The sequence below is a fragment of the Salmo trutta genome, chromosome 12 (assembly GCF_901001165.1).
Source record: "Salmo trutta chromosome 12, fSalTru1.1, whole genome shotgun sequence".
NCBI lineage: Eukaryota > Metazoa > Chordata > Actinopteri > Salmoniformes > Salmonidae > Salmo > Salmo trutta.
The window spans coordinates 35,127,797-35,152,231 of record NC_042968.1 but is presented as its reverse complement, the minus strand read 5'-3'; the positions used below and the strand labels follow the sequence as shown (position 1 = coordinate 35,152,231).

Below are 24,435 nucleotides of genomic sequence, written 5' to 3'. Positions count from 1 at the left end.
AAGCAGAAAGCTGTGCAGGTATGAATGCATTATTTTAATGAGGGCAGTGTGAGTCTAGCTCATTATGAAGTACTTGTATCTCTTCTCCTCTTAGACTATGTTTCCTGTGTTGTCGGTGTTCAGGTGCTGAATCTGCCTTCCTCCTCTGCTCCCAGAGTAAGAGGCTAGGCCTGAGGAGGCAGGGCCGCGTGGAGCAGCTCCCCCCAGAAAAGCTTCACGACCCCTGGGTTAGGATCTCCGACAGCGCCCATGATCTTGGAGGTCCTGAAGACCCCAATCAGAACCAGAGTCTGACTCATCCGAGCACACACCGTCACAACACACACTCCCACAGTAACCAACAACAAATACACCATCTCAGCTCACACCACGACGCCACACACACTCCATCCCAAACCGATAGACACCCCAACGACACACACTCCCCAGTCGCCATGAGCCAACCGAGTGTGTTTCCCGAGCTTCCTGAACTGAACTGTACTTCCACCCACCACACCGCCCCAGACCCCACCACCCCCTCCACCCCTGCCTCCCTAATCTCCACCCCCAGCCCAAGGACTGAGGACCCCCCAGGGATGAGGAAGGGCCCCCCAGTTGCCCCCAAGCCTGTGTGGAACCGTCAGAGCCTCAGGAGTATTAGGAATGGGAGGCCCCAGGCTGAGCTGGCCAAACCCCTGGACATCAGAGGCGGTGGAAAGTACGTAGTGTTTCTCCATAACATTTCTCCTTTATCTTGTGTTTTATGAAAATGTAGCGGAGGCGGTTCAGTCTTGCCTGAGATCTGAAGACTTGTGTTAGTGCCTAAAGTGTAGGCCTTTATTTCAGTCGGTTGAGGTGGTGTTGAAGGGTATAGGTGACCTGGGTTTGATTCCCAGTCGGTCCGTCAAGTATTGTGTGTTCATGAGTTATAAGCCAACAAGAATTTCTGTCTCATGTAAATTATCCAGGTGGATAGATAATAACATTTAAAAATGTGTATTTCAACAGCACCTTCGGGGTACGTCTACGGCCCACCTCCTCTGCAGCCCAGCTGTCAATCAAGCAGAAGATCCATTCATTTGAGACCTTCTCTAGTCCTGAGGGTAAGGGTCAGGAGACGGAGGGCAACAACAGGAGGCCACTAGCCCCCTCCACTTCCCTCCCTTTGAAGGACAAGGCACCCGTCAGGAGTGACCCCCCTCTCTTAGAGGAGAATGGCACAATCCAACATGACATGGGCAAAGGAGCCAAAGTGACCTCTCCAATCCTTGACAAGGACAGGAGGATGTCCTCTTTTCCCCCTGCAGCCTCTCCTCCTTCCATCCTTCCGCCCTCTCCTGCCTCCCACCCTTCTCCTCCTACCTGCTTTTCTCTTCTTTCGACCCCCCACCCTACCTCAGAGCTCCAGACCCCAGTGGAAGAGACAACAGACCCCAATGCAGAGATCTCTGACTCGCCATCCCCCGAGGACACCACCACCACCCCATCCACCCTAGAGGCACCTCTCCCCGAGGCCGAACCAGAAACAGAGCCCCTGGATGGGGCTGTAGAGGCCTCCATCTCCCCCTCCGGCCCGGTGCCCAGGAGGTCCAGCAGCTCCAAAGGAGAGAGCTTTGGTCCACTACAACCACCAGAGGAGGGGGAGGGAGACCAGAGCCATGCTCAGGGCAAGCAGGCCAGCCTGCGGACGCGTAGCCTGCCCCTGCCTGCCTCTCCCTCACCGGATGGGTCAACAACTCTAAGAGGACTGGAGGGAGAGAGTCTGGGGAAGATACTTTCCTTCAGTAACCAGGTGCGTCTTTGGTCCACACTTTACATTACATCACATCGTCCAAGTGTAAATTGTAAAATGTCCAATTTAACTGATGAACTGTATGAAATGTCAGATATCCCTGTGGCTCAGTTGGTAGAGCATGGTGTTTGCAACGCCAGCATGGTGTGTGCAACGCCAGGGTTGTGGGTTCGATTCCCACGGGGGGCCAGTACAAAAAAAAATGTATGAAATGTATGCATTCACTACTGTAAGTTGCTCTGGATAAGAGCGTCTGCTAAATGACTAAAATGTAAATGTAAAAATGTTATATTTCATTATATTCTTACTATAAAATATATGTGTTTTGACTGTGGTAAGGGCACAGGAATATACGTGTCTTATCTGCTAAATGAACAAATGAACTATAGGCTATCCCACTGGCACAGACGTCAATTTAACGTCAATTCAACATCTGTAACGTTGAAATGACGTGGAAACAATGTTGATTAAAACAGTGTGTGCCCAGTGGGATGCCATAGCCAGACTAAGCACCGTAACATAGTCAACTCAGCTGTTCTGTTCTTTTTCATTTGTTTTTCCCCTCCATTTTCTATTATTCTCATATAATGTTGTGAACAGATAATGATTTAAGTGGTTCATTATGTTGATTAGTGTCCTTGAGATAATAATAGTAATAATGAATAATTACTACAGTGTAGGCTGCTGATGGGAATGAGTGTCAGCAGACATTTCATTTGAAGTTAATTCACCCGGTTGGGATTTGGCAACTTATTGTGGACTAATTGGATAATTACTTTACTTTAGACTATTATAGAAAGAACACGTGACAGTTGTTTCACCCATGGTGTAAGAAGGTGCTATAATGGCCTCTTGAGGTGGGATGAAGGGTAGAAAAGAATAGCAGAGCCCTAACCATGACATGTTTTATACTCTGCTCTGCTCTACTCTGCTCTACTAATACTCTACTCTACTCTAATCTGCTCTACTCTACTCTGCTCTGCTCTACTCTACTCTTATCTGCTATACTCTACTCTGCTCTATCTACTCTTATCTGCTCAGCTCTACTCTGCTCTACTCTTATCGGCTCTGCTCTACTCTGCTCTGCTCTACTTTTATCTGCTCTACTCTTATCTGCTATGCTCTGCTCTACTTTTATCTGCTCTACTCGACTCTTATCTGCTCTACTTTTATCTGCTCTACTTTTATCTGCTCTGCTCTACTCTTATCGGCTCTGCTCTACTCTTATCTGCTCTGCTCTACTCTACTCTTATCTACTCTGCTCTGCTCTACTCTACTCTACTCTACTCTACTCTGCTCTTATCTGCTCTGCTCTACTTTACTCTACTCTTATCTGCTATACTCTACTCTGCTCTATCTACTCTTATCTGCTCTGCTCTGCTCTACTCATATCTGCTCTGCTCTACTTTTATCTGCTCTGCTCAACTCTTATCTGCTCTGCTCTACTCTACTCTTATCTGCTCTACTCTGCTCTGCTCTGCTCTACTCTACTCTACTCTACTCTACTCTGCTCTGCTCTGCTCTTATCTGCTCTGCTCTACTCTGCTCTACTCTTATCGGCTCCGCTCTACTCTGCTCTGCTCTACTTTTATCTGCTCTACTCTTATCTGCTCTGCTCTGCTCTGCTCTACTTTTATCTGCTCTACTCTACTCTTATCTGCTCTACTTTTATCTGCTCTACTTTTATCTGCTCTACTTTTATCTGCTCTGCTCTACTCTTATCTGCTCTGCTCTACACTTATCGGCTCTGCTCTACTCTTATCTGCTCTGCTCTACTCTACTCGTATCTACTCTACTCTGCTCTGCTCTGCTCTACTCTACTCTGCTCTTATCTGCTCTGCTCTACTCTACTCTTATCTGCTATACTCTACTCTGCTCTATCTACTCTTATCTGCTCTGCTCTGCTCTACTCTTATCTGCTGTGCTCTACTCTTATCTGCTCTGCTCTACTCTTATCTGCTCTGCTCTACTCTTATCTGCTCTGCTCTGCTCTGCTCTACTCTACTCTGCTCTTATCTGCTCTGCTCTACTCTACTCTTATCTGCTATACTCTGCTCTACTCTGCTCTACTTTTATCTGCTCTGCTCTACTCTTATCTGCTCTGCTCTACTCTACTCTTATCTGCTCTACTCTGCTCTGCTCTGCTCTACTCTACTCTGCTCTTATCTGCTCTGCTCTTATCTGCTCTGCTCTACTCTACTCTTATCTGCTCTGCTCTGCTCTACTATACTCTTATCTACTCTTATCTGCTCTGCTCTGCTCTACTCTTATCTACTCTACTCTGCTCTACTCTACTCTACTCTACTCTGCTCTGCTCTGCTCTGCTCTACTCTACTCTACTCTACTCTGCTCTACTCTGCTCTGCTCTGCGCTGCTCTACTCTGCTCTTATCTGCTCTGCTCTGCGCTGCTCTACTCTTATCTGCTATACTCTACTCTGCTCTATCTACTCTTATCTGCTCTGCTCTACTTTTATCTGCTCTACTCTACTCTTATCTGCTCTGCTCTACTTTTATCTGCTCTGCTCTATTCTTATCTGCTCTGCTCTACTTTTATCTGCTCTGCTCTACTCTTATCTGTTCTGCTCTACTTTTATCTGCTCTGCTCTACTCTTATCTGCTCTGCTCTACTCTGCTCTGCTCAACTCTTACCTGCTCTGCTCGGCTCTGCTCTGCTCTACTCTGCTCTACTCTTATCTGCTTTACTCTGCTCTTTTCACTCATATCTGCTCTGCTCTACTTGTATCTGCTCTGCTCTACTCTGCTCTGCTCTACTTTTATCTGCTCTGCTCTATTCTTATCTGCTCTGCTCTACTTTTATCTGCTCTGCTCTACTCTTATCTGTTCTGCTCTACTTTTATCTGCTCTGCTCTACTCTTATCTGCTCTGCTCTACTCTGCTCTGCTCAACTCTTACCTGCTCTGCTCAGCTCTGCTCTGCTCTGCTCTACTCTGCTCTGCTCTACTCTTATCTGCTTTGCTCTGCTCTTTTCACTGATATCTGCTCTGCTCTACTTGTATCTGCTCTGCTCTACTCTTATCTGCTCTGCTCTACTCTGCTCTGCTCGGTTCTACTCTTATCTGCTCTGCTCTACTCTGCTCTGTTCTACTCTTATCTGCTCTGCTCTACTCTGCTCTGCTCTACTATTAACTGCTCTGCTCTACTCTATTCCAGGTTTCCCATGCCCTGATGCGTTCCATGCACTCCCTGCTCCCCTCCCCCTGCCCTACTAGGCCGGGTAACCCCGGGTCAGACCCACACCCTGCATCCCCTCTAGTTTGCAGCCCGGAGGAGCCCGACCCGGCCCAGAACACCCCCCTCTCCCCTGGCCCCGACAGCAATGAGAATAGCTTCTCTGTCAGGTAAAAACTCTCTGAAAACATCAACATACAGCGTATACCAGGGTTGGGGTCAATTCCATTACAATTCAATCAATTCAGGAAGTAAAGGAAGTTACTATTCCAGTTTTTCTCAATGTTTCTCTATGAGAAGAATTTCAAATTGGAATTTCAGTTTACTTCCTAATGGATGTAATTGAAATGGAATTGACCCTTACCCTGGTATATACAGCATATTTTCTGTTCCAATGATTGATACCAGACAGGCATACACATACTACCTCTCAGGTGATTGGATGAAAAGGTATAAATATACACTGATTTCACAACAGCTGATAATAGTCTAGTATGTCTATAGACCTACACTGTAGTAGTGCTTGCTATGAAAAAAGTAAGATAGCACTGCTCCCTGGAAGTCAGATACGGTAAAGTAGAGATGGCATTATATATTATCAGATGGAACAGGCATATTTTAGATCAAATCTTTTCTGTATTTTGTCCCTGCTTCACAGGGCTTAATGCAATCGTGGCAGTGTCATCTTTAGTAAGAGGAAGTATGAACACAGGAAGTGAACAAAAAGGAAGTCACACGTGTTATTCCTATTCTAAGATGTGACATTATGTCTAAAGTGTTAATCTGACTGAAATCCTCTCGGAGTTTAGTCTGTAACAGATTGACCAACCTAAAACATAACTCTCTATTTAGTTTTCATACAGTGAAATGCATGATTATGAGAGTAGCTACAATAAACCTGTAATACAGAAGGTGTGTCTGTGTGTGTGTTCTGTATGTGACCAGTGTCAGTGCGTGAGTTGAACTCTGTTTGCTTCCCTATTCCTCTCAGCCTCTCTGATCTGAGGCAGTGTACCATTGAGCGGGGGGAGGAGGGAGGGGACCTGGTCTCACGCCCATCTCCGTCAGCATGTGCCCACTCTGTTATCTCAGCCATCCCTCCACAGGAAATACAGACCATGATCCAGGAAGTGAAAGCTCTGGATGAGGAAACACTGAAGGTGAAACTTTATCAGTCTGTCTGTCAGTCTTTCTGTCCATCTGTCCGGCCTGTCTGTTTCATTGTTTTTAATTTATTTGGAGGTCCATCCACCTCTTCCTCACTAGAAGGGCCTCGCTGACTGTATTAGGATGTCAAATAATGATGTTCCCCACATCAACAGCACATCGACACCACATTGACACCACAGTAACACCACAGTAACACCACAGTAACACCACATCAATACCACATCAACACCACAGTAACACCACATCATCAACACCACATCAACACCACATCAACACCACATTAACACCACATCAACACCACAGTAACACCACATCAACACCACATCAACACCACATCAACACCACAGTAACACCACACCACAGTGACACCACATCAACACCACATCAACACCACAGTAACACCACATCAACACCACATCAACACCACAGTAACACCACATCAACACCACACCACATCAACACCACATCAACACCACATCAACACCACAGTAACACCACATCAACACCACACCACAGTGACACCACATTAACACCACATCAACACCACAGTGACACCACATCAACACCACAGTAACACCACAGTAACACCACATCGACACCACATCGACACCACATCAACAACACAATAACACCACATTAACACCACATTAACACCACATCAACACCACGGTAACACCACATCAACACCACATTGACACCACATCAACACCACATCAGCACCACTTGAACGCCACTTGAACGCCACATAAACTCCACATCAACACCACATGAACACCACTTGAACGCCACATAAACTCCACATCAACACCACATCAACACCACAGTAACACCACATCAACACCACAGTAACACCACATCAACACCACACCACATCAACACCACATCAACACCACATCAACACCACATCAACACCACAGTGACACCACACCACAGTGACACCACATTAACACCACATCAACACCACAGTGACACCACATCAACACCACAGTAACACCACAGTAACACCACAGTAACACCACATCAACACCACATCGACACCACATCGACACCACATCAACAACACAATAACACCACATTAACACCACAGTAACACCACATCAACACCACGGTAACACCACATCAACACCACATTGACACCACATCAACACCACATCAGCACCACTTGAACGCCACTTGAACGCCACATAAACTCCACATCAACACCACATGAACACCACTTGAACGCCACATAAACTCCACATCAACACCACATGAACACCACTTGAACGCCACATCAGCACCACTTGAACACCACTTGAACACCACTTGACACCACATGAACACCACATGAACACCACTTGAACGCCACATCAGCACCACATGAACACCACATGAACACCACATGAACACCACATGAACACCACATGCACACCACTTGAACACCACATCAACACCACATGCACACCACATTAACATCCAGTCATGACAGATTGTCCACTCTTACTGTTGAGAATCTCTCGTCTCTGGTCTACTCTCTAAGTGGTTGAGGTAATCTATAACCCTGAGTCCAAGGCTGCATCCCAAATGACATGCTATTCCCTCTAAAGTGCACTACTTTTGAACAGGGCCCATAAGGCTCTGGATAATAGGGTGCTGTGTGGGAAGCATGGTAAGAGCTGCTCTCTCATGCAGTACTCACCACTGGCTTCTGCAAAACAACAAGCTTGTAGGAATGAGCTCCACTACAGGACTGGAGGGACCGTTAAGGATTACGTTAGAGTGCTCAGCTGCAGGTGTGTGTGTGTGTGTGTGTGTGTATGTGTATGTGTGTGTGTATGTGTGTGTGTGTGTGTGTGTGTGTGTGTGTGTGTGTGTGTGTGTGTGTGTGTGTGTGTGTGTGTGTGTGTGTGTGTGTGTGTGTGTGTGTGTGTGTGTGTGTGTGTGTGTGTGTGTGTGTGTGTGTGTGTGTGTGTGTGAGAGAGTCTGTCTGTGTGTGTGCGTGAGAGAGAGAGAGTCTGTCTGTGTGTGTGAGTCTACAGGACTGGAGGGACAGTTAAGGATTACGTTAGAGTGCTCAGCTGCAGGTGTGTGTGTGTCTGGTGTAAAGCCCGGAGGTGAGGGCGAGACACTTGGTCCCCCTCGGCTCTCTCACAGACATAGAATCATCTGGAAACTGTCAACAACAGCTGGGGTTTAATAATCAAACAGATATCTCTGTGAATGGCCATGAATCGTCTGACTCACGTCATAAAAGTATTAATTGTCTCAGAGTAACAGGGCTACTGATCTAGGATCAAGTTTGTCTTTTAGATCACATTGAATAAGATTAAATGGACGGAGGGACCTGATCCTAGACCTACTCTTAATAGATAAGAACAAGAACCAGCAGTAACATTGTAAAGTGAGCGAAAAACATGAAAATATTATTTTGAATGTTAGAATGAAAGAGATGACTTCTTTCCTTCCCTCTTTCTAGCAATTTGAGCACATCCAAGTGGTGATTCTGCACAAGGAGGAAGGAGCAGGTCTGGGTTTCAGCATTGCAGGTGGGATAGACCTGGAGAGCAAGGCCACCACAGTGAGTATACTGAAAGGTCATGCTAGAGCAGATGAAAAGTGATGACATCCTCAGAATTTATGTTAAAGATTGTATTTCTGTGTGATGTGTGCTATCTGGGGGAGTTGAGAATTCTGCAGAAGACACATTTCTGTTGTTCACTGTAAGATATTGTATGGACAATAAAGTTGTATTGTACAAAATACAGTGTCTGTATTAGTTAGGAGCGTGATTTTGGACTTAAATATTAAAGATAGTACAGGGCTATAAAGCCCTGGTACTGTCCTTTCTAGCATGGCCAGATAGTAGCAACTCTACAAAATGTCTGTCAGCTGCTCCACCAATCAAGGCGAATTGCTTAGAATGGGAATGTCAATTGTAAATGTTCTGCTATTTCTCCCTCCCTCCCCCCAGGTGCATCGTGTTTTCCCCCACGGCCTGGCGGCTCAAGAGGGGACCGTGGAGAAGGGTGACGAGGTGCTGTCCATCAACGGCCAGACACTAAGGGGTGCGACACACGCGGACGCCACCGCCACGCTGCGCCAGGCCCGCACCATGAGACTGGCCGTGGTGGTGGTGAGCAAGGGGAGAGAGGGAGGAGGAGGAGGAGGAGGAGGAGGAGGGAACAAGACTGATAATTCCTCTGTCAGCAGTAGCAGTACAGACCTCAACCCCACAGGTGAGTAGAAGGTTGTCAGACAAGTTCACCAAGTAAGACAGTACACACAACACTGTGTGTGTGTGTGTGTGTGTGTGTGTGTGTGTGTGTGTGTGTGTGTGTGTGTGTGTGTGTGTGTGTGTGTGTGTGTGTGTGTGTGTGTGTGTGTGTGTACATCAAATCAAATCCCATTTTATTTGTTGCGTACACATTATTTAGCAGATGTTGCAGGTGTAGCGAAATGCTTGCATTTGTGGCTGTATCATACAGCGTATGTACTGTATGTATACGTTGGTTGTTCATCTCTCTCTCGGTCTGTCTGTCTATCTGTCTGTAGTGGAGGATGGGGGAGCCTTGCTGACTGTGGAGCTGGAGACAGGAGGAGGGGGCGTGGGCTTCAGTTTGGATGGAGGGAAAGGCTCTATCCATGGAGACAGGCCACTGGTCATCAACAGGATATTTAAAGGTACAGTAATATCCATGGAGACAGGCCACTGGTCATCAACAGGATATTTAAAGGTACAGTAATATCCATGGAGACAGGCCACTGGTCATCAACAGGATATTTAAAGGTACAGTAATATCCATGGAGACAGGCCTCTGGTCATCAACAGGATATTTAAAGGTACAGTAGCAGCACAGGATTAAAAGGGATAGTTCACAAAAAAGGGAATATTTGGAGACAGTGGCCAGGTAAAGAAAACCAAAGCACGGATTGCTGCCTTACTATGTCCCTAAACTCTAACAGGGTCAGGAAATCAATATATCAGTTTGTCATTTGGGTGAACTTTAGGTGCCATTTAGCAGACACTGTTATCCAAGTGACTTACATTTTTAGTAAGGGTGACCCCAGCAGGAATCAAACCAACGATCTTGACGTTACAAGTGCCATGTTCTACCAGCTGAGCCACACAGGACCTTTTCTTAACACTTTTAACAATGTATTTTATTGTTAGAAGAGTTGTGATGTCACGGAAAATAGGAAACCATGCAAACAACGCAGAGAAGCACAGTTTTATAAGCTTTAACTTTTATAAGTTGGGGGAGGAGAAAGCTGATCCCAGATCTGCACCTAGGAGAAACTTCACGACAGACCAATGTGTGACAGTGTGTTCTCCTGCTCCCCAATAGGTGGTGCTGCGGAGCAGAGCGGGTTGCAGTCTGGCGATGAGCTGCTGCAGGTCCAGAGCACCTCCCTCCAGGAGCTGAGCCGCTTCGAGGCCTGGAACATCGTCAAGGCTCTGCCTGAGGGGCATATCACTCTAGTCATCCGGAGGAGGAAGGAGGATGAGGCAGAACGGTCTGCCTGAGGGACATCTCACTGTAGTTAACAGGAGGAGGAAGGAGGAGGAGACTGAGGAGTTACCCCTAGACACTGATTTCAGGTCAGTTTACACTGTTTACACTTAATTGATCTCCAGATACCATAGGTCCCTGACCACCTACGGAGGTAGTCAGAAAGATCTGATCACAATTACACTTCTTTAAAAATGTGGGCACAATCAGAATGTTGACAAGATCAGGACAAATGACTCATGTTAGCACCAGCTATAAATGGGGCTATTCATTCTCAAGATTTGGCCACATATTGATTGTGACCACATTTATAGACAGGTGTCCGCAATTAAAATACCTATTGTGATTACATTGTGATCAGATCTTCCTGATCACCACCGGAGGTAGTCAGGCACACATGTTGTCTGGATATCTTCCAAGTGTAGACGGATGTGGACAGGGAAACCATTTAAATCATCTTTATCCCTCTAAAATCATTGACAGGTGGCGCCATTGTTTTATGGCATCAATATGTGTCTTTAGATAAAGAAAATACATATTATTTTGAAAGAATATCTGTTGAATAATTTGCATACAGGGAGGGACCAGTAAATCTTGGTCACAATCGGGACACAGCGGATGGATAAGACACATTTTAATACAATGTGTAGATGTGACGGCAAAAATGTGGCCGCAATCAGAATGTGGACAACGGCCTCGATTCAATCCGTATCGCTGAAGTTTAGCGTTATAGCGTGATTGAAAATTAAAGGTAATTTCCGATTGAGCCGACATGAATTTACCGTGAATGCAGTCTCCGCGAACACAGGAACGTTGCCTTTATATTTCAATCACAGTGAAATGCAGGTCTTCAGCGCTACGGATTGAATAGAGCCCGAGATCAGAGTTAGCACCAGGTATAAACAGGGCCAACTAGAACACAAATCAACCACAAGCCATCATACCATTTCATATAAGCACTATTAACATACTGTAGTTATGAATATAATATCTATATTCTATATCAAATCATATTGCAATGACAATCAGGGACTGTTACTGTAGAGAGAGGTGAGTTTACAGGTGCTTTGCTCTGACTGCTTTCCTACACCCAGAACTTCTAGACCAGGGACCACAGTGAGTTTGAGATTTGCACAGATATACAGTATTTACATGAAGGAAGAGAGAGACATTCCATTGCTTTTGACTGTTAGAAATAGTGTACAATACTGTAATGTAGTCCAAAAGAGTATGATACTGATACAAAATATTTAAAATGGGATCTGCATTTTTCATGGAATTGTGGTATTGTGCTTGATGTTGGAATCATTATTTAGACCAAAGACTATGAGTTGGATTCAATCCATATCGCGGAAGATCAGCATCAAAAGGTAAAGTTAATTTCCGTTTACCATGAATGCAGTCTCCGCGACCGCGGGAACATTGCCTTTAATTGTCAATCGCCCTATAAAGCGGATCTTCAGAGCTACGGATTTAATAGAGCCCTTAGTTCGTTTATTAGATGACAATGCAAACTCCTCGCGTCCTCTCTCCTTTTCAAAACCCATTGGATGAGAAAGCCAGAGGTCCTGCCCCTCTGATCTTCTCCTCCAATTGGTTTTGAGGAGGCGAGGAGTGTCTAATTGAGATTCTCCCTCTGGGTGAAACCAAAGATATAACTAAACCGGAGCACATTTTCACCTTGTTTTCTCTCCTAGTTTGATATTAAGGAAAACACAGGGTGTGAACATTTTGTACCAAAATCTATTAGAATATAGAAATGTAAAACTCTGTATATCGGTACTAAAGCTTTATCGTAATATACATTATACTAATAAAATAATTTAACCCAATCTGTATGTTTCAAATGTTTATTCACAAGACTGTTGTGCCAATAACCATTCATGTTTTGAAACCTATGTAGTTATTTGACTTCATATGGAACAAACAGATGCATTTACCACTCAGTTAATGAGACTATGCAAGTTGTAGGCAAAACTCCTTTAATTTTCCCCCAAATTCCCAGGTTTTCCAGAAATCCTGGTTGGAGGATTCTGCATTCCCTGCAGAATCCTGGTTTTGGGAACTTCCAACCGGGACTTCTGGGAAAGTTGAGTAACCATTATTCATCCATCATCGGAATCCTTAATTTCTCTTCTCTGGTGCTTGAAAAACAGCCGGTGAATTTGTGTAGTGGGTAAAGCCATTTTCCTACCTGTGGTGATGGTAATATAATACGACAAGAGAGGACGACATCATTGGATGTAACGGTCAGTAGTTTTTAATGCAGATGCTGGTGAAACACAAAACCAGCTGGGTGGAACATACAGTACAGTCCTACGGTACAGTAGAGTGCAGGTCAGGATTAGGGTCGCAAAATTGTGGTAACTTTCCCCAATTTCCCAGAAATCCTGGTTGGAGGATATCCAGATTCCCTGTGTATTCCCTACTGATTCCAGGAATCTTCCAACTGGGATTTCAGGAAAATGTTTATTTTTTTTGAAAAATTACCAGAATTTCATAACCCTAATCCTGACCTAAAAAAAACATTATTTTCCTGTGTTGCTTTTATTGACAACTGAACTAATAGTATATTTCAATAGCAGCCATTTTCCATAGCAGCTGTGCTTTCCAATCAGGAGCTGAGGACAACAAACAGCATTCAACACGTACCCTAAAACATACACATCTGTCCCAAAACGCATGATGGAGTACATTTTAAAAACAAGCCACCAATAGACAACGTGTGTACTCTGACATTAAGACAGCAATACACTGTAGGTAGGTATGATCTTCAGGCTCCACGTACAGTACAATAACACACATCAAAACAATGCCTTCATGGTATTACACCAACAAAAGTCAAACAATGATAAAAAAAGCAAGCATTTAGGACTTGGTTGTGGATGAGGTGGAATGCAATGCACTTGTAAAGGTTTGTCAGTTAAGGTTATTATCCACTCGGGATAAGAAAATGACGTTAAGTAGTGTGTTTTCATTTCAAAAGGAAACTTTACCACAAGGCTTCTAAAAAGATTGATCTAAAACATCATTAATATAATGGCTTATCATCATACATGTAGAGGACTCAGCAGGCATGCAGATGATTGACTGTACAGCACTGTGAAGACACCTAGGGCTATATCTCAATACTCTGAGGAGGCTTCCTCCACCTAAAAGGGCTGTATCTCAATACTATTGATGCTTGCTCTCATTATTTCCCTTCACAGATTTAAAAAAAGCTATGGAGACGCACCCTGGCCTAGACGGATGACCATGCCCTCTTGTGTCATATCAAAGACAGTGGTTTTCTCAACTCTATGCTGGTAATAAGTTTCTTTACAGTGTAAAATGACACTAGTCACAACTGATGCCAGAATATGGCAGTCCTATGCTGCTGCTGTGCTTTAAAATAGGTTGGAATCCATGGCTGTCCCAAATGGCATCCTACTCCCTATATAGTGCACTACTTTGGACCAGAGCCTTATGGGACGCATACCATGTTGTACCCCACTGAATAAAACCCAAGATCCTTCAGAAGCTCTCCTACTCCAGCGGATGTCCCTTTGTCCATTCTTCATTAGATGAAGCTGTTCATATTGCCATTTGCCCATACATACTGCAAATAACTTTGCTTAAGAATAATGCAGTGTTCTTACTTTGACATCTACATACTACATAAAGAAAAGTAACTGAGGCAGGAATCCTTGCTTGGAGGTTAGACGTCTATAAATCCGGCAGATGTTAAGGTTAGGAATAGGATAGAGTGGGGGGGCCGGTATATACACCCTCTAAAGGTTACTGGTTAAAGCTGGAATCCTCAACGGTAAAACAACCATGTCCATAACGCTTTCCAGTTACTGAAAACAACAAACACTGTTATTTCCATCTCTGACATCACCACACGCACGATAGAAGAGCACAATATGTACTGCATTTCATTACCATGCTACACGACCCTCCTCAGCTCAGCAACAACAATAACAATGCTGGTGGGGCGGCCAGTGGCACCGTTTCCCCCTACTGCGGATTCCATCTTTAGGTATTGGTTAAAGGGCTGTGGAGACAGGTTAAACCAGAACATTTCAAGTACAGTACTACCGTATACAAAGGACAACAAAAAATGAGGTATGACTCGTCGCAATGGAATCCGATTCCATTCTGGGGTTCCTGTAAGGTCCATGCAACATGCATGTTACTGTAGGTAGGATGCAGCCAGTGTAACAGAATGGACTGTATTCAACAGCAACAGTACAAAAGGGAAGGAGGACATATCCTCCGTGTGTTTAGGACACTAAATACAAAATATAGATTTCAAATCTATCCTCATTCTTTTGGGGTGGGAAGTAGGGGGGGGGGGGTGCATCACTAAATAGGAAATGTACAGGAAATATTTATTGTTTTGGAAGTAGAGTTTGGCAAAATTGACCTCTCTAGATCTATTCTTAAAGGTGCGGCCCAGAGTGCTTAAAGGTGCGGTCTGTAAGTTGGATTTCCGGTTCGAGGACTAAGAGGCAGGGTGTTTGCTAGTGTACCTGCATGAAGAAAAACAAACGAAGAAGAACAGGAACTACATTATGTCCAATAATGTAACGTGTGTTTTTTTGGGTGGGTTCATCATGATTGTTTTTGTACTCTTTCTTGTTACAATAGGGGGAAAAATAACTTACAAATTGCAACTTTAACATCAGGGCTAAGGTCAATTCCATTTCAATCGCTTCAACTCAAGAAAATTGCACATGAACCTCTATGAGAAATTCATATTAAATATTTTTCCCCAGAGTTGAATGAAATTAGAGCAGACCCTCAAGGCTTTTTGTAAGACTACACTAGTGGCCACCATACCTGGTCCTAGAGAGCAACAGTACCAGGGGTGCAGGCTTTTTTCTCCAGGACTAACACACCATTATTACACAAATGAACCAAGACCTCAATGACCTGAAATCAGCTGTGTTAGTGCTGGGACAAACAAGCTGCACTCCTTCCTTCCCTCATATCATCCCCCTTTAAGCTCAGATACAGTTTGCTCCAAGCCAAGGCCAGGTGACCACTCTTTTAAAGAGGCTGTACAGAAGTTGAGTTGCTAATTGTTTATCTACATTTTTGGCTTGAGTGTTGCCTGTATGGTTGATATAACAATATTTATTTACTCATGAAACACAATTTTAATCTAGAAAGATACGGCCTGGGGAGGTGTGCCCCATGCTCTCTAATAAGGATTTTTTAAAATCCATTTACATCAATCTATCCCTTTCAGTTAAAAAGCCCCCTGAGGTGATAAGTTCCATAAAGCCTCTTTAAAACTAAGCCATTCACATAGCTAATCATTCTGTGTTTTTTGGTCCCGCTGAATGCTGGTCCCAGATCTGAGTACCGCCAGGAGTTGGTTATGCAGCACAAACAGATCTGGGACCAGGGCTAAGGGAAGGTATAGTATGAGTGTATCAGTGGTCCTTGAGGGACTTGATGGCCTTGGCCAGGTTGCTGTAGAACTCCACCATGCTGGATGGGAAGAAGGAGTCGACCACGGAGCGAGGCAGGAAGCCCCCCAGGTCCGTCTGGAAGAAACTGAACAGCTGTGTTTTGTTTGGCTCCCTTGGAAAGAGAGAGAGAGGGGTTGAATTTACACTATACTGTATGAACAATATTAGACAGTGCTTCTTCAGCTACATAGCTATCAAGACAGGTGGTCATGTTAGATAATGTTATTGAGAGAGAGAATGCTCAAACCAAACCTATTGCTGTGCACATTATAGATTAGTATACCCGAGTGCACTGAAGTTTAGCTCTCTACTGCCCTCCTGTGGTGGACCATTGTCTCTACAAAAACTTCCTTGGTTCTGACAGAACTGAACACAATGTTCAGAATGTTGCAGATGGGTTTGTAAACTAAAGCATGTGTACTGTATCTAAAGTTGCTGTCTGATGAAAACCGTAACTCAATTTCTCATTTATATTTTTTTATGAAATGTACTCTGAACATTGTACGGCTCTACGACCAATAAAACGCATTCAAAATAGCTTTAGAAGTTCAATAACTGTGTACATTATTAAAACCTGTTTGGGATAGGGGGCAGTATTTTCACGGCCGGATAAAAAACGTACCCAATTTAATCTGGTTACTACTCCTGCCCAGAAACTAGAATATGCATATAATTAGTAGATTTGGATAGAAAACACTCTAAAGCTTCTAAAACTGTTTGAATGGTGTCTGTGAGTATAACAGAGCTCATATGGCAGGCCAAAACCTGAGAAGATTCCATACAGGAAGTGCCCTGTCTGACAATTTGTTCTCCTTCTGTGGCATCTCTATCAAAAATACAGCATCTGTGCTGTAATGTGACATTTTCTAAGGCTTCCATTGGCTCTCAGAAGGCGCCGGAAAGTGTAATGGGGTGTCTGCTGTCTCTGGGCGAAAAACAGCAGGAGTTTTTGTGAGTGGTCAGGCAGGGAACAGTGACACTGGAGATGCGCATCCACGAGACGACTCCATTTTTTTCTTTCGGCCTTTGAATGAATACAACGTCGCCCGGTTGGAATCTTATCGCTATTTTATGAGAAAAACAGCATAAAAATTGATTTTAAACAGCGTTTGACATGCTTCGAAGTACGGTAATGGAATATTTTGAAATTTGTTGTCACAAAATGCGCTCGCACGTCACCCTTCGGATAGTGACTTGAACGCACGAACAAAATGGAGGTATTTGAATACAACTATGGATTATTTGGAACAAAACAACATTTGTTGTTGAAGTAGAAGTCCTGGGAGTGCATTCTGACGAAGAACAGCAAAGGAAATCCAATTTTTCTTATAGTAAATCTGAGTTTGGTGAGGGCCAAACTTGGTGGGTGTCAAATTAGCTAGCCATGATGGCCGAGCTATCTACTCAGAATATTGCAAAATGTGCTTTCGCCGAAAAGCTATTTTAAAATCTGACACCGCGATTGCATAAAGGAGTTCTGTATCTATAATTCTTAAAATAATTGTTATGTTTTTTTGTCAACGTTTATCGTGAGTAATTTAGTAAATTCACCGGAAGTTTGCGGTGGGTATGCTAGTTCTGAACATCACATGCTAATGTAAAAAGCTGGTTTTTGATATAAATATGAACTTGATTGAACAAAACATGCATGTATTGTATAACATAATGTCCTAGGAGTGTCATCTGATAAAGAACATCAAAGGTTAGTGCTGCATTTAGCTGTGGTTTTGGTGACATATATGCTTGCTTTGAAAATGGCTGTGATTATTTTTGGCAGGGTACTCTCCTGACATAATCTAATGTTTTGCTGTCGCTGTAAAGCCTTTCTGAAATCGGACAGTGTGGTTAGATTAACGAGAGTCTTGTCTTTAAAATGGTGTAAAATAGTCATATGTTTGAGAAATTGAAGTTATAGCATTTTTGAGGTATTTGTATTTCGCGCCACGCTCTACCATTGGATATTGGTGAGGCGTTCCGCTAGCGGAACGTCTGTCCCTAACAGGATTTAACAGGAAAATATGGACATTTTTTTCAATTTCCTGAAAAGTTTGTTTTGGAGATGAGGTTATCAGACAACGACAATATTATGAAACAGAAGTCTGTCTCAGCGCGTGACTCACCCAGAGATGGGGACACAGATGCAGCCACAGGGGTGGTTGAAGCCCCTCACATACCCTGACTGGGGAGGGCAGCTCGGGTGGCTCACGTGGGTGGCTAACGGACAGAACACAGGGAGAGAACATATGAGGATACAAATATGTGTAGATATAATTCAGTCTATTTTCATTCAATCAATCACATAAAGTTACTTGGTACACTGATAGTGAAGGTAAAACGCAAATCTCATCTTGGCATACATAACCAAGCCTTTCTTATTGGACAAGAACATATAGGCTAGGCCTAGTACATCACAGTTTGAGTGTTTTCTTCCTTTTCGTGCCTACCGAACACAACCCACATTTTGACATGGATGATTATGCCTAGGCCAGTGGATAAGACAGTTGTCTGTCCCAGAGATTCCCACCCAGCCAGCCTCTCTGAGGGTTAGGGCTGATGATTAGGCTACATCATCCACACACTAGCACTGCATTAGTGACAAGTGACGATAGTTCCTCTTGTACTCTACTGATTTCAGCCTACTGCCGATGGGGTGGTATGTCTGTGCAGCCCAGTGCTTGATTTGTATATCATTGATTATGTTTTTTGTTGTTGTTAGAATACCTATTTATTCCTTTATATTTCTTAATGTCTGTGCTGTTATGTCCTCTGTAAATGCCTCAACGTTCAATAAAAATAGCCTAACATTTAATTAAAAAACAGGTCTGCGCAGTCTTCCAAGGAGAGTCCTAGACAGAGATCAAAGAACAAAAAGAGCTACACTCCAATAGAAACGTGAATTGAGCCAGTAGAGAAATTTAGTTAAATAATACATTGTTAGAGAAATGTTCCAAAATGTTATTTTAATCATAAAGCTCTAGAACTACCGTTCTCTCTAGATCTACCGTTCGCTCTAGATCTACCGTTCGCTCTAGATCTACTGTTCTACAGCTCGCTCTAGAACTACCGTTCTACAGCTACCGTTCGCTCTAGAACTACCGTTCGCTCTAGAACTACCGTTCGCTCTAGAACTACCGTTCGCTCTAGATCTACCGTTCGCTCTAGATCTACCGTTCGCTCTAGATCTACTGTTCTACAGCTACCGTTCGCTCTACAGCTACCGTTCGCTCTACAGCTACCGTTCGCTCTAGAGCTACCGTTCGCTCTACAGCTACCGTTCCCTCTACAGCTACCGTTCCCTCTACAGCTACCGTTCCCTCTACAGCTACCGTTCCCTCTACAGCTACCGTTCCCTCTACAGCTACCGTTCCCTCTAGAGCTACCGTTCGCTCTAGAGCTACCGTTCGCTCTAGAACTACTGTTCTACAGCTACCGTTCGCTCTAGAACTACTGTTCTACAGCTACCGATCGCTCTAGAACTACTGTTCTACAGCTACCGATCGCTCTAGAACTACTGTTCTACAGCTACCGATCGCTCTAGAACTACTGTTCTACAGCTACCGATCGCTCTAGAACTACTGTTCTACAGCTACCGTTCGCTCTAGAACTACTGTTCTACAGCTACCGTTCGCTCTAGAACTACTGTTCTACAGCTACCGTTCGCTCTAGAACTACTGTTCTACAGCTACCGTTCGCTCTAGAACTACTGTTCTACAGCTACCGTTCGCTCTAGAACTACTGTTCTACAGCTACCGTTCGCTCTTGAACTACTGTTCTACAGCTACCGTTCGCTCTAGAACTACTGTTCTACAGCTACCGTTCGCTCTAGAACTACTGTTCTACAGCTACCGATCGCTCTAGAACTACTGTTCTACAGCTACCGTTCGCTCTAGAACTACTGTTCTACAGCTACCGTTCGCTCTAGAACTACTGTTCTACAGCTACCGTTCGCTCTAGAAATACTGTTCTACAGCTACCGTTCGCTCTAGAACTACTGTTCTACAGCTACCGTTCGCTCTAGAACTACTGTTCTACAGCTACCGTTCGCTCTAGATCTATTGTTCACTAAAGATCTACTGTTTCTTGTTGTTGTTAGAACTCCTATTTATCATAAAGCGAAGAGAGAGAGCGAAAAGACAGAAGGAAGAGAGATAGAGGCGTTACGCACCATTGGATGTAATGGTGCCGTCTTCGTATTGCTTCACTAGAATAACGTCGACAAAGTCTCTGGGAGCTATGATGCCCATGGCTGCTGACGGAGTGACTGTTCTGCAGACAGTGATGTTCTGTGTGAGGAGGGGAGAGACTAGGCAGATAAACACTGGGCCTCGCTCAGCAGGACACGGCGTTGTGGAATGTTCATATAGAAATATACGATGTAGAATGAAACAAACCCCTCTGATAAGCAGAATAAGGCATCACGTCAGTTCTATCCATGACATTTCTATCTGCAACGTTCCACAAGATAGCACAGGACACAACAAAAGTACCCCTTTGATCTGCAGAATAAGGTATGGCATCAGTTCTATCTACGTTTTCCTACTGAACATGTTCCTGAACTTGTGTTCGTCCCAAAGCAAATAAATATTAACATGACTAATGGAATAAAGAACAAAGGATCGCTGGCAGGTGCCCTTTAGAAAACATGTATCAAAACCATGAAAAAACTGGATGACACACTTTGGTTGCTTGGATAACTTATTTAACCGTCACGTAACCAGGAAGTCCCATAGAGGTCAGGTACAACTCACTTCCATAAAACCCTAAGGCTTATCAACAAAGTTGGGGGAGTAGACAGAACTATAGAGCAAGAATGGATGACATTCTATTCAGTATCTATTCAGTTGTGATTTGTTTGTGGGTGTGTGAGTGAGTGAGGAATGATAAAGAATCAATGGAGAAACAAATGAATCATATGATCAGTGACAACTCTCTAAAGCAAACTCAGAACATAGATGATGGGGACAAAACAACTGAATTGTGACTGACTGTGACTACAGTACGGTCCATTGGTTTGAAACTTAGCCTACCTCAGTGACTTGCTCTACCAGCTCAAACTTCTTGACATTGTTGTCCCATTTCACCCGCAGTCCATTTGGCACTGGCTTCAGACACTCCCATACCTTCTCTGGACTTCCCTTCACCACCGACTCCCCCTTATATCTGTCAGACACAACACAACACACACATGTAGAGAGACAGAACAGCACTAAACCTAACTTTTATACAGTGCATTCGGAAAGTATTAAGACCTAAAAATGATTAAATAAAAAAAATGGTCTCACCAATCTACACACAATACCCCATAATGACAAAGCAAAAACAGGTTTAGAATTTTTTTGCAAGTGTATAAAATAAATGAAAATACCTTATTTACATAAGTATTCAGACCCTTTGCTATGAGACTCAAAATTGAGCTCAGGTGCATCCTGTTTCCACAGATCATCCTTGAGATGTTTCTACAACTTGATTGGAGTCCACCTGTGGTAAATTCAATTGATTGGACATTACTTGGAAAGGCACACACCTGTATATATAATTTGACAGATCATGTTTGAACAAAAACCAAGCCATGAGGTCGAAAGATTTGTCCGTAGAGCTCCGAGACAGGATTGTGTGGAGGCACAGATCCGGGGAAGGTTAACAAAACATTTCTGCAGCATTGAAGGTCCCCAAGAACACAGTCGCCTCCTCATTTTTAAATGGATGAAGTTTCCTACAGTTGGCCGCCCGACCAAACTGAGCAATCGAGGGAGAAGGGCCTTGGTCAGGGAGGTGACCAATGACCCGATGGTCACTGACAGAGCTCCAAAGTTCCTCCGTGAAGATGGGATAACGTTCCAGAAGGACAACCATCTCTGCAGCACCACCAATCAGGCCTTCATGGTAGAGTGGCCAGAATTAAGACAGTCCTCAGAAAAAGACACATGACAGCCCGCTTGGAGTTTGCCAAAAGGCACCTAGGGGACTCTCAGACCATGAGAAACAAGATTCTCTTGTCTGATGAAACCACAATTGAACTATTTGGCCTGAATGCCAAGCGTTACATCTGGAGGAAACCAGGCAGAGCTCATCACCTGGCCAATACCATCCCTACGGTGAAGCATGGTGGTGGCAGCATCATGTATTGGTGATGTTTTTCAGCAGCAGGGACTAGGAGACTAGTCAGGATTGAGAGAAAGATTAACGGAATAAAGTACATAGAGATCCTTGATGAAAACCTGCTCCAGAGCACTCAGGACCTCAGACTGGGGCAAAGGTTCACCTTCCAACAGGACAATGACCCTAAACACACAGCCAAGACAATGCAAGAGTGTATTCGAGACAAGTCTCTGAATGTCCTTGAGTAGCTAAGCCAGAGCCCAGACTTGAACCCGCTCGAACATCTCTGGAGAGACCTGAAAATAGCTGTGCAGCAACACTCCCCATCCAACCTGACAGAGCTTAAGAGGAACTATGAGAAGAATGGGAGAAACTCCCCAAATACAGGTGTGCCAAGCTGGTAGCGTCATACCCAAGACGACTCAAGGCTGTAATCGCTGCCAAAGGTGCTTCAACAAAGTACTGAGTAAAGGGTCTGAATACTTGAGTAAATGTGATATCATTTTTTTATATTTTGAATACATTTGCAAGAATTTTAAATCCTGTTTTTTCTTTGTCATTATGGGGGATTGTGTGTAGATTGATGAGGAAAAAACTAAACAATTAAATCCATTTTTGAATAAGGCTAACGTAACAAAGTAGAACAAGTGAAGGGGTCTGAATACTTTCTGAATGCACTGTACCTGTCAGACATAACACATGTAGAGATAGACAGAACACTAACCCTAAAACACGTCAAACATAACATGTAGAGATAGGTCTACTTGGGGGACGGTTTCCGGGTTTCCCAGAGACCGATTAAGCCCAGTCCTAAACTAAAAAGTGTTGTCAATGGAAATTCTCCATTAAGAATGCTTTTTAGTCCAGGACTAGACTTAATCTGGGTCTGGGAAGCCAGCCTGTTATTGGTGCTTTCTTAATTAAAAGTTGAACATGGCTTCATCTCCATGTTCTCTCCATCTGCACTGAACTGAAAACAGCAACAGTAAAAGCAAGATGGTGGATATTTCTTTGTCAGTTTTTTCATATCAATGCAGCTGAAGGAAACTGGTCGAGGAGGGGAAAGTAGCCCTCTTTAGACCGTTATGATACACAGCTGAAGATGACCTTAGTAAAAACTTAAGTCCAACAGTTTCAGTAACTGATGCTGTCAGTTCAGTTGGAGATAGCTAGTTCATGGCAAGGTTACCGCTGTTAAGCAGTAACGTTAAAGACTCTCCGGAGATAAGCTTGTGAAAAGGACATTTAGCTAGTCTAACTTGCTTCTATACAAAATGTAGAAATGAATGATTTGGCCTAGATAAGGAGAATAGCTTATACTTACACATTCCCAGGGAACTCAGTCGATGGCCGCCAGGACACGATGACGTCATTCTAAAAATGGACAGACACATCCATGTCAAAAACAAAACATTGGTTGCTGTTGTCAACCCACTGACTGCATTTACCTAGCTATGTTATTTACAATGACACAGCAAAATGGAGCTGTTAACACGGTGCACGGAAAGGCACGTCACCTGTAATTATAAAATATTCATATTGCTACCTAGAACATTACGCACCGATTTCTTGCAGACTTTCCATCCAGACTCGTCCTTGGTGTAGCTCAAAAGACAGTCCCCAACTGCATTCGCTGTGTTCTGGTAATCCATGCTGGTTGAGTCCGCCTGGCAGATGTAATGATGGAGGACTTGCAACCTGTTCAATAGCTAGCCAGCTGTCAGGCTAACTGACTAGTTAGATAGATAACATTAGCCGTGATTCCAAATGGATGGATTTAGACTGACACACAAGATAACTAGCTGAAGTTAGCGTAGAGTATGAAGCATAAAATATGATCTATGAATATGAGACAGTTACGTTTAGTAACAGTTAGCCACACAAGCCAATATAAGACAATTTACAGTAGCTAGCTAACGTTTGTGTAACGTTAGTTAGCTAATGAAAATATTGAATGAAAGACTTGCATTATCGTTAGTGGCGAGGTTCCTGAAGTGAGTAAGACTCAGACTTGCTTAAAATAAATATTGATTGTCATAAACATCTAACACGAATTTGTAGTAAAGATTAAGCTTATTTAGCCAGCAGGCTAGCTAGCCGTTTTCCCATCAACTGATGAAAAAAATTCATGTGAAAAAAGTACGCTTTCTGATTCGTTGGAAGCTTGGATCGGTGTTGAAGTGAATGCTGGGAATTGTAGTTTGAAATGGACAGTAACGTGTCCACCAGATCATGCCCCAGATAGAAGTCAAT

The 24,435-nt window shown here is 43.7% G+C and overlaps 2 protein-coding genes across 6 annotated transcripts in view; one reads left to right on the top strand and one right to left on the bottom strand.

Moving 5' to 3' along the window:
- LOC115203424 (pro-interleukin-16) overlaps positions 1 to 12,453 on the top strand; it is a 46,982-nt gene extending 34,529 nt beyond the window's left edge. For 4 of the 5 annotated variants that reach the window (XM_029768117.1, XM_029768114.1, XM_029768116.1 and 1 more), the window contains 8 exons: positions 124 to 697; positions 988 to 1,771; positions 4,944 to 5,131; positions 5,953 to 6,121; positions 8,587 to 8,688; positions 9,082 to 9,346; positions 9,663 to 9,791; positions 10,457 to 12,453. In XM_029768117.1, the coding sequence (XP_029623977.1) occupies positions 124 to 697; positions 988 to 1,771; positions 4,944 to 5,131; positions 5,953 to 6,121; positions 8,587 to 8,688; positions 9,082 to 9,346; positions 9,663 to 9,791; positions 10,457 to 10,635 (2,390 nt within the window). In that variant the 3' untranslated portion in view covers positions 10,636 to 12,453. Of the gene's footprint in view, positions 1 to 123; positions 698 to 987; positions 1,772 to 4,943; positions 5,132 to 5,952; positions 6,122 to 8,586; positions 8,689 to 9,081; positions 9,347 to 9,662; positions 9,792 to 9,815; positions 9,898 to 10,456 lie in introns of all 5 variants that reach the window. The other variant, XM_029768115.1, reaches the window with a different exon arrangement.
- A 405-nt stretch (positions 12,454 to 12,858) lies between these two features.
- LOC115203448 (stAR-related lipid transfer protein 5) lies at positions 12,859 to 24,321 on the bottom strand. Its single transcript, XM_029768135.1, has 6 exons — positions 23,745 to 24,321; positions 23,507 to 23,556; positions 21,111 to 21,243; positions 20,249 to 20,366; positions 18,204 to 18,297; positions 12,859 to 16,195 (listed from the first exon to the last, which is right to left on the bottom strand). Exons 1-6 carry the CDS (start codon positions 23,832 to 23,834, stop codon positions 16,045 to 16,047), a joined length of 636 nt encoding a protein of 211 aa, XP_029623995.1. The 5' UTR covers positions 23,835 to 24,321; the 3' UTR covers positions 12,859 to 16,044.
- Between the last annotated feature and the right edge of the window lie 114 nt (positions 24,322 to 24,435).

Excerpts from the sequence above, each read along its gene's own strand:
- LOC115203448 (XM_029768135.1), bottom strand. The coding sequence starts at position 23,834 with ATGGATTACCAGAACACAGCGAATGCAGTTGGGGACTGTCTTTTGAGC. Across the intron at positions 23,557-23,744 it reads GGAAAGTCTGCAAGAAATCG|AATGACGTCATCGTGTCCTG; the intron begins GTGCGTAATGTT and ends GTCCATTTTTAG. Across the intron at positions 18,298-20,248 it reads CGGCACCATTACATCCAATG|CCACCCACGTGAGCCACCCG; the intron begins GTGCGTAACGCC and ends TCTGTCCGTTAG.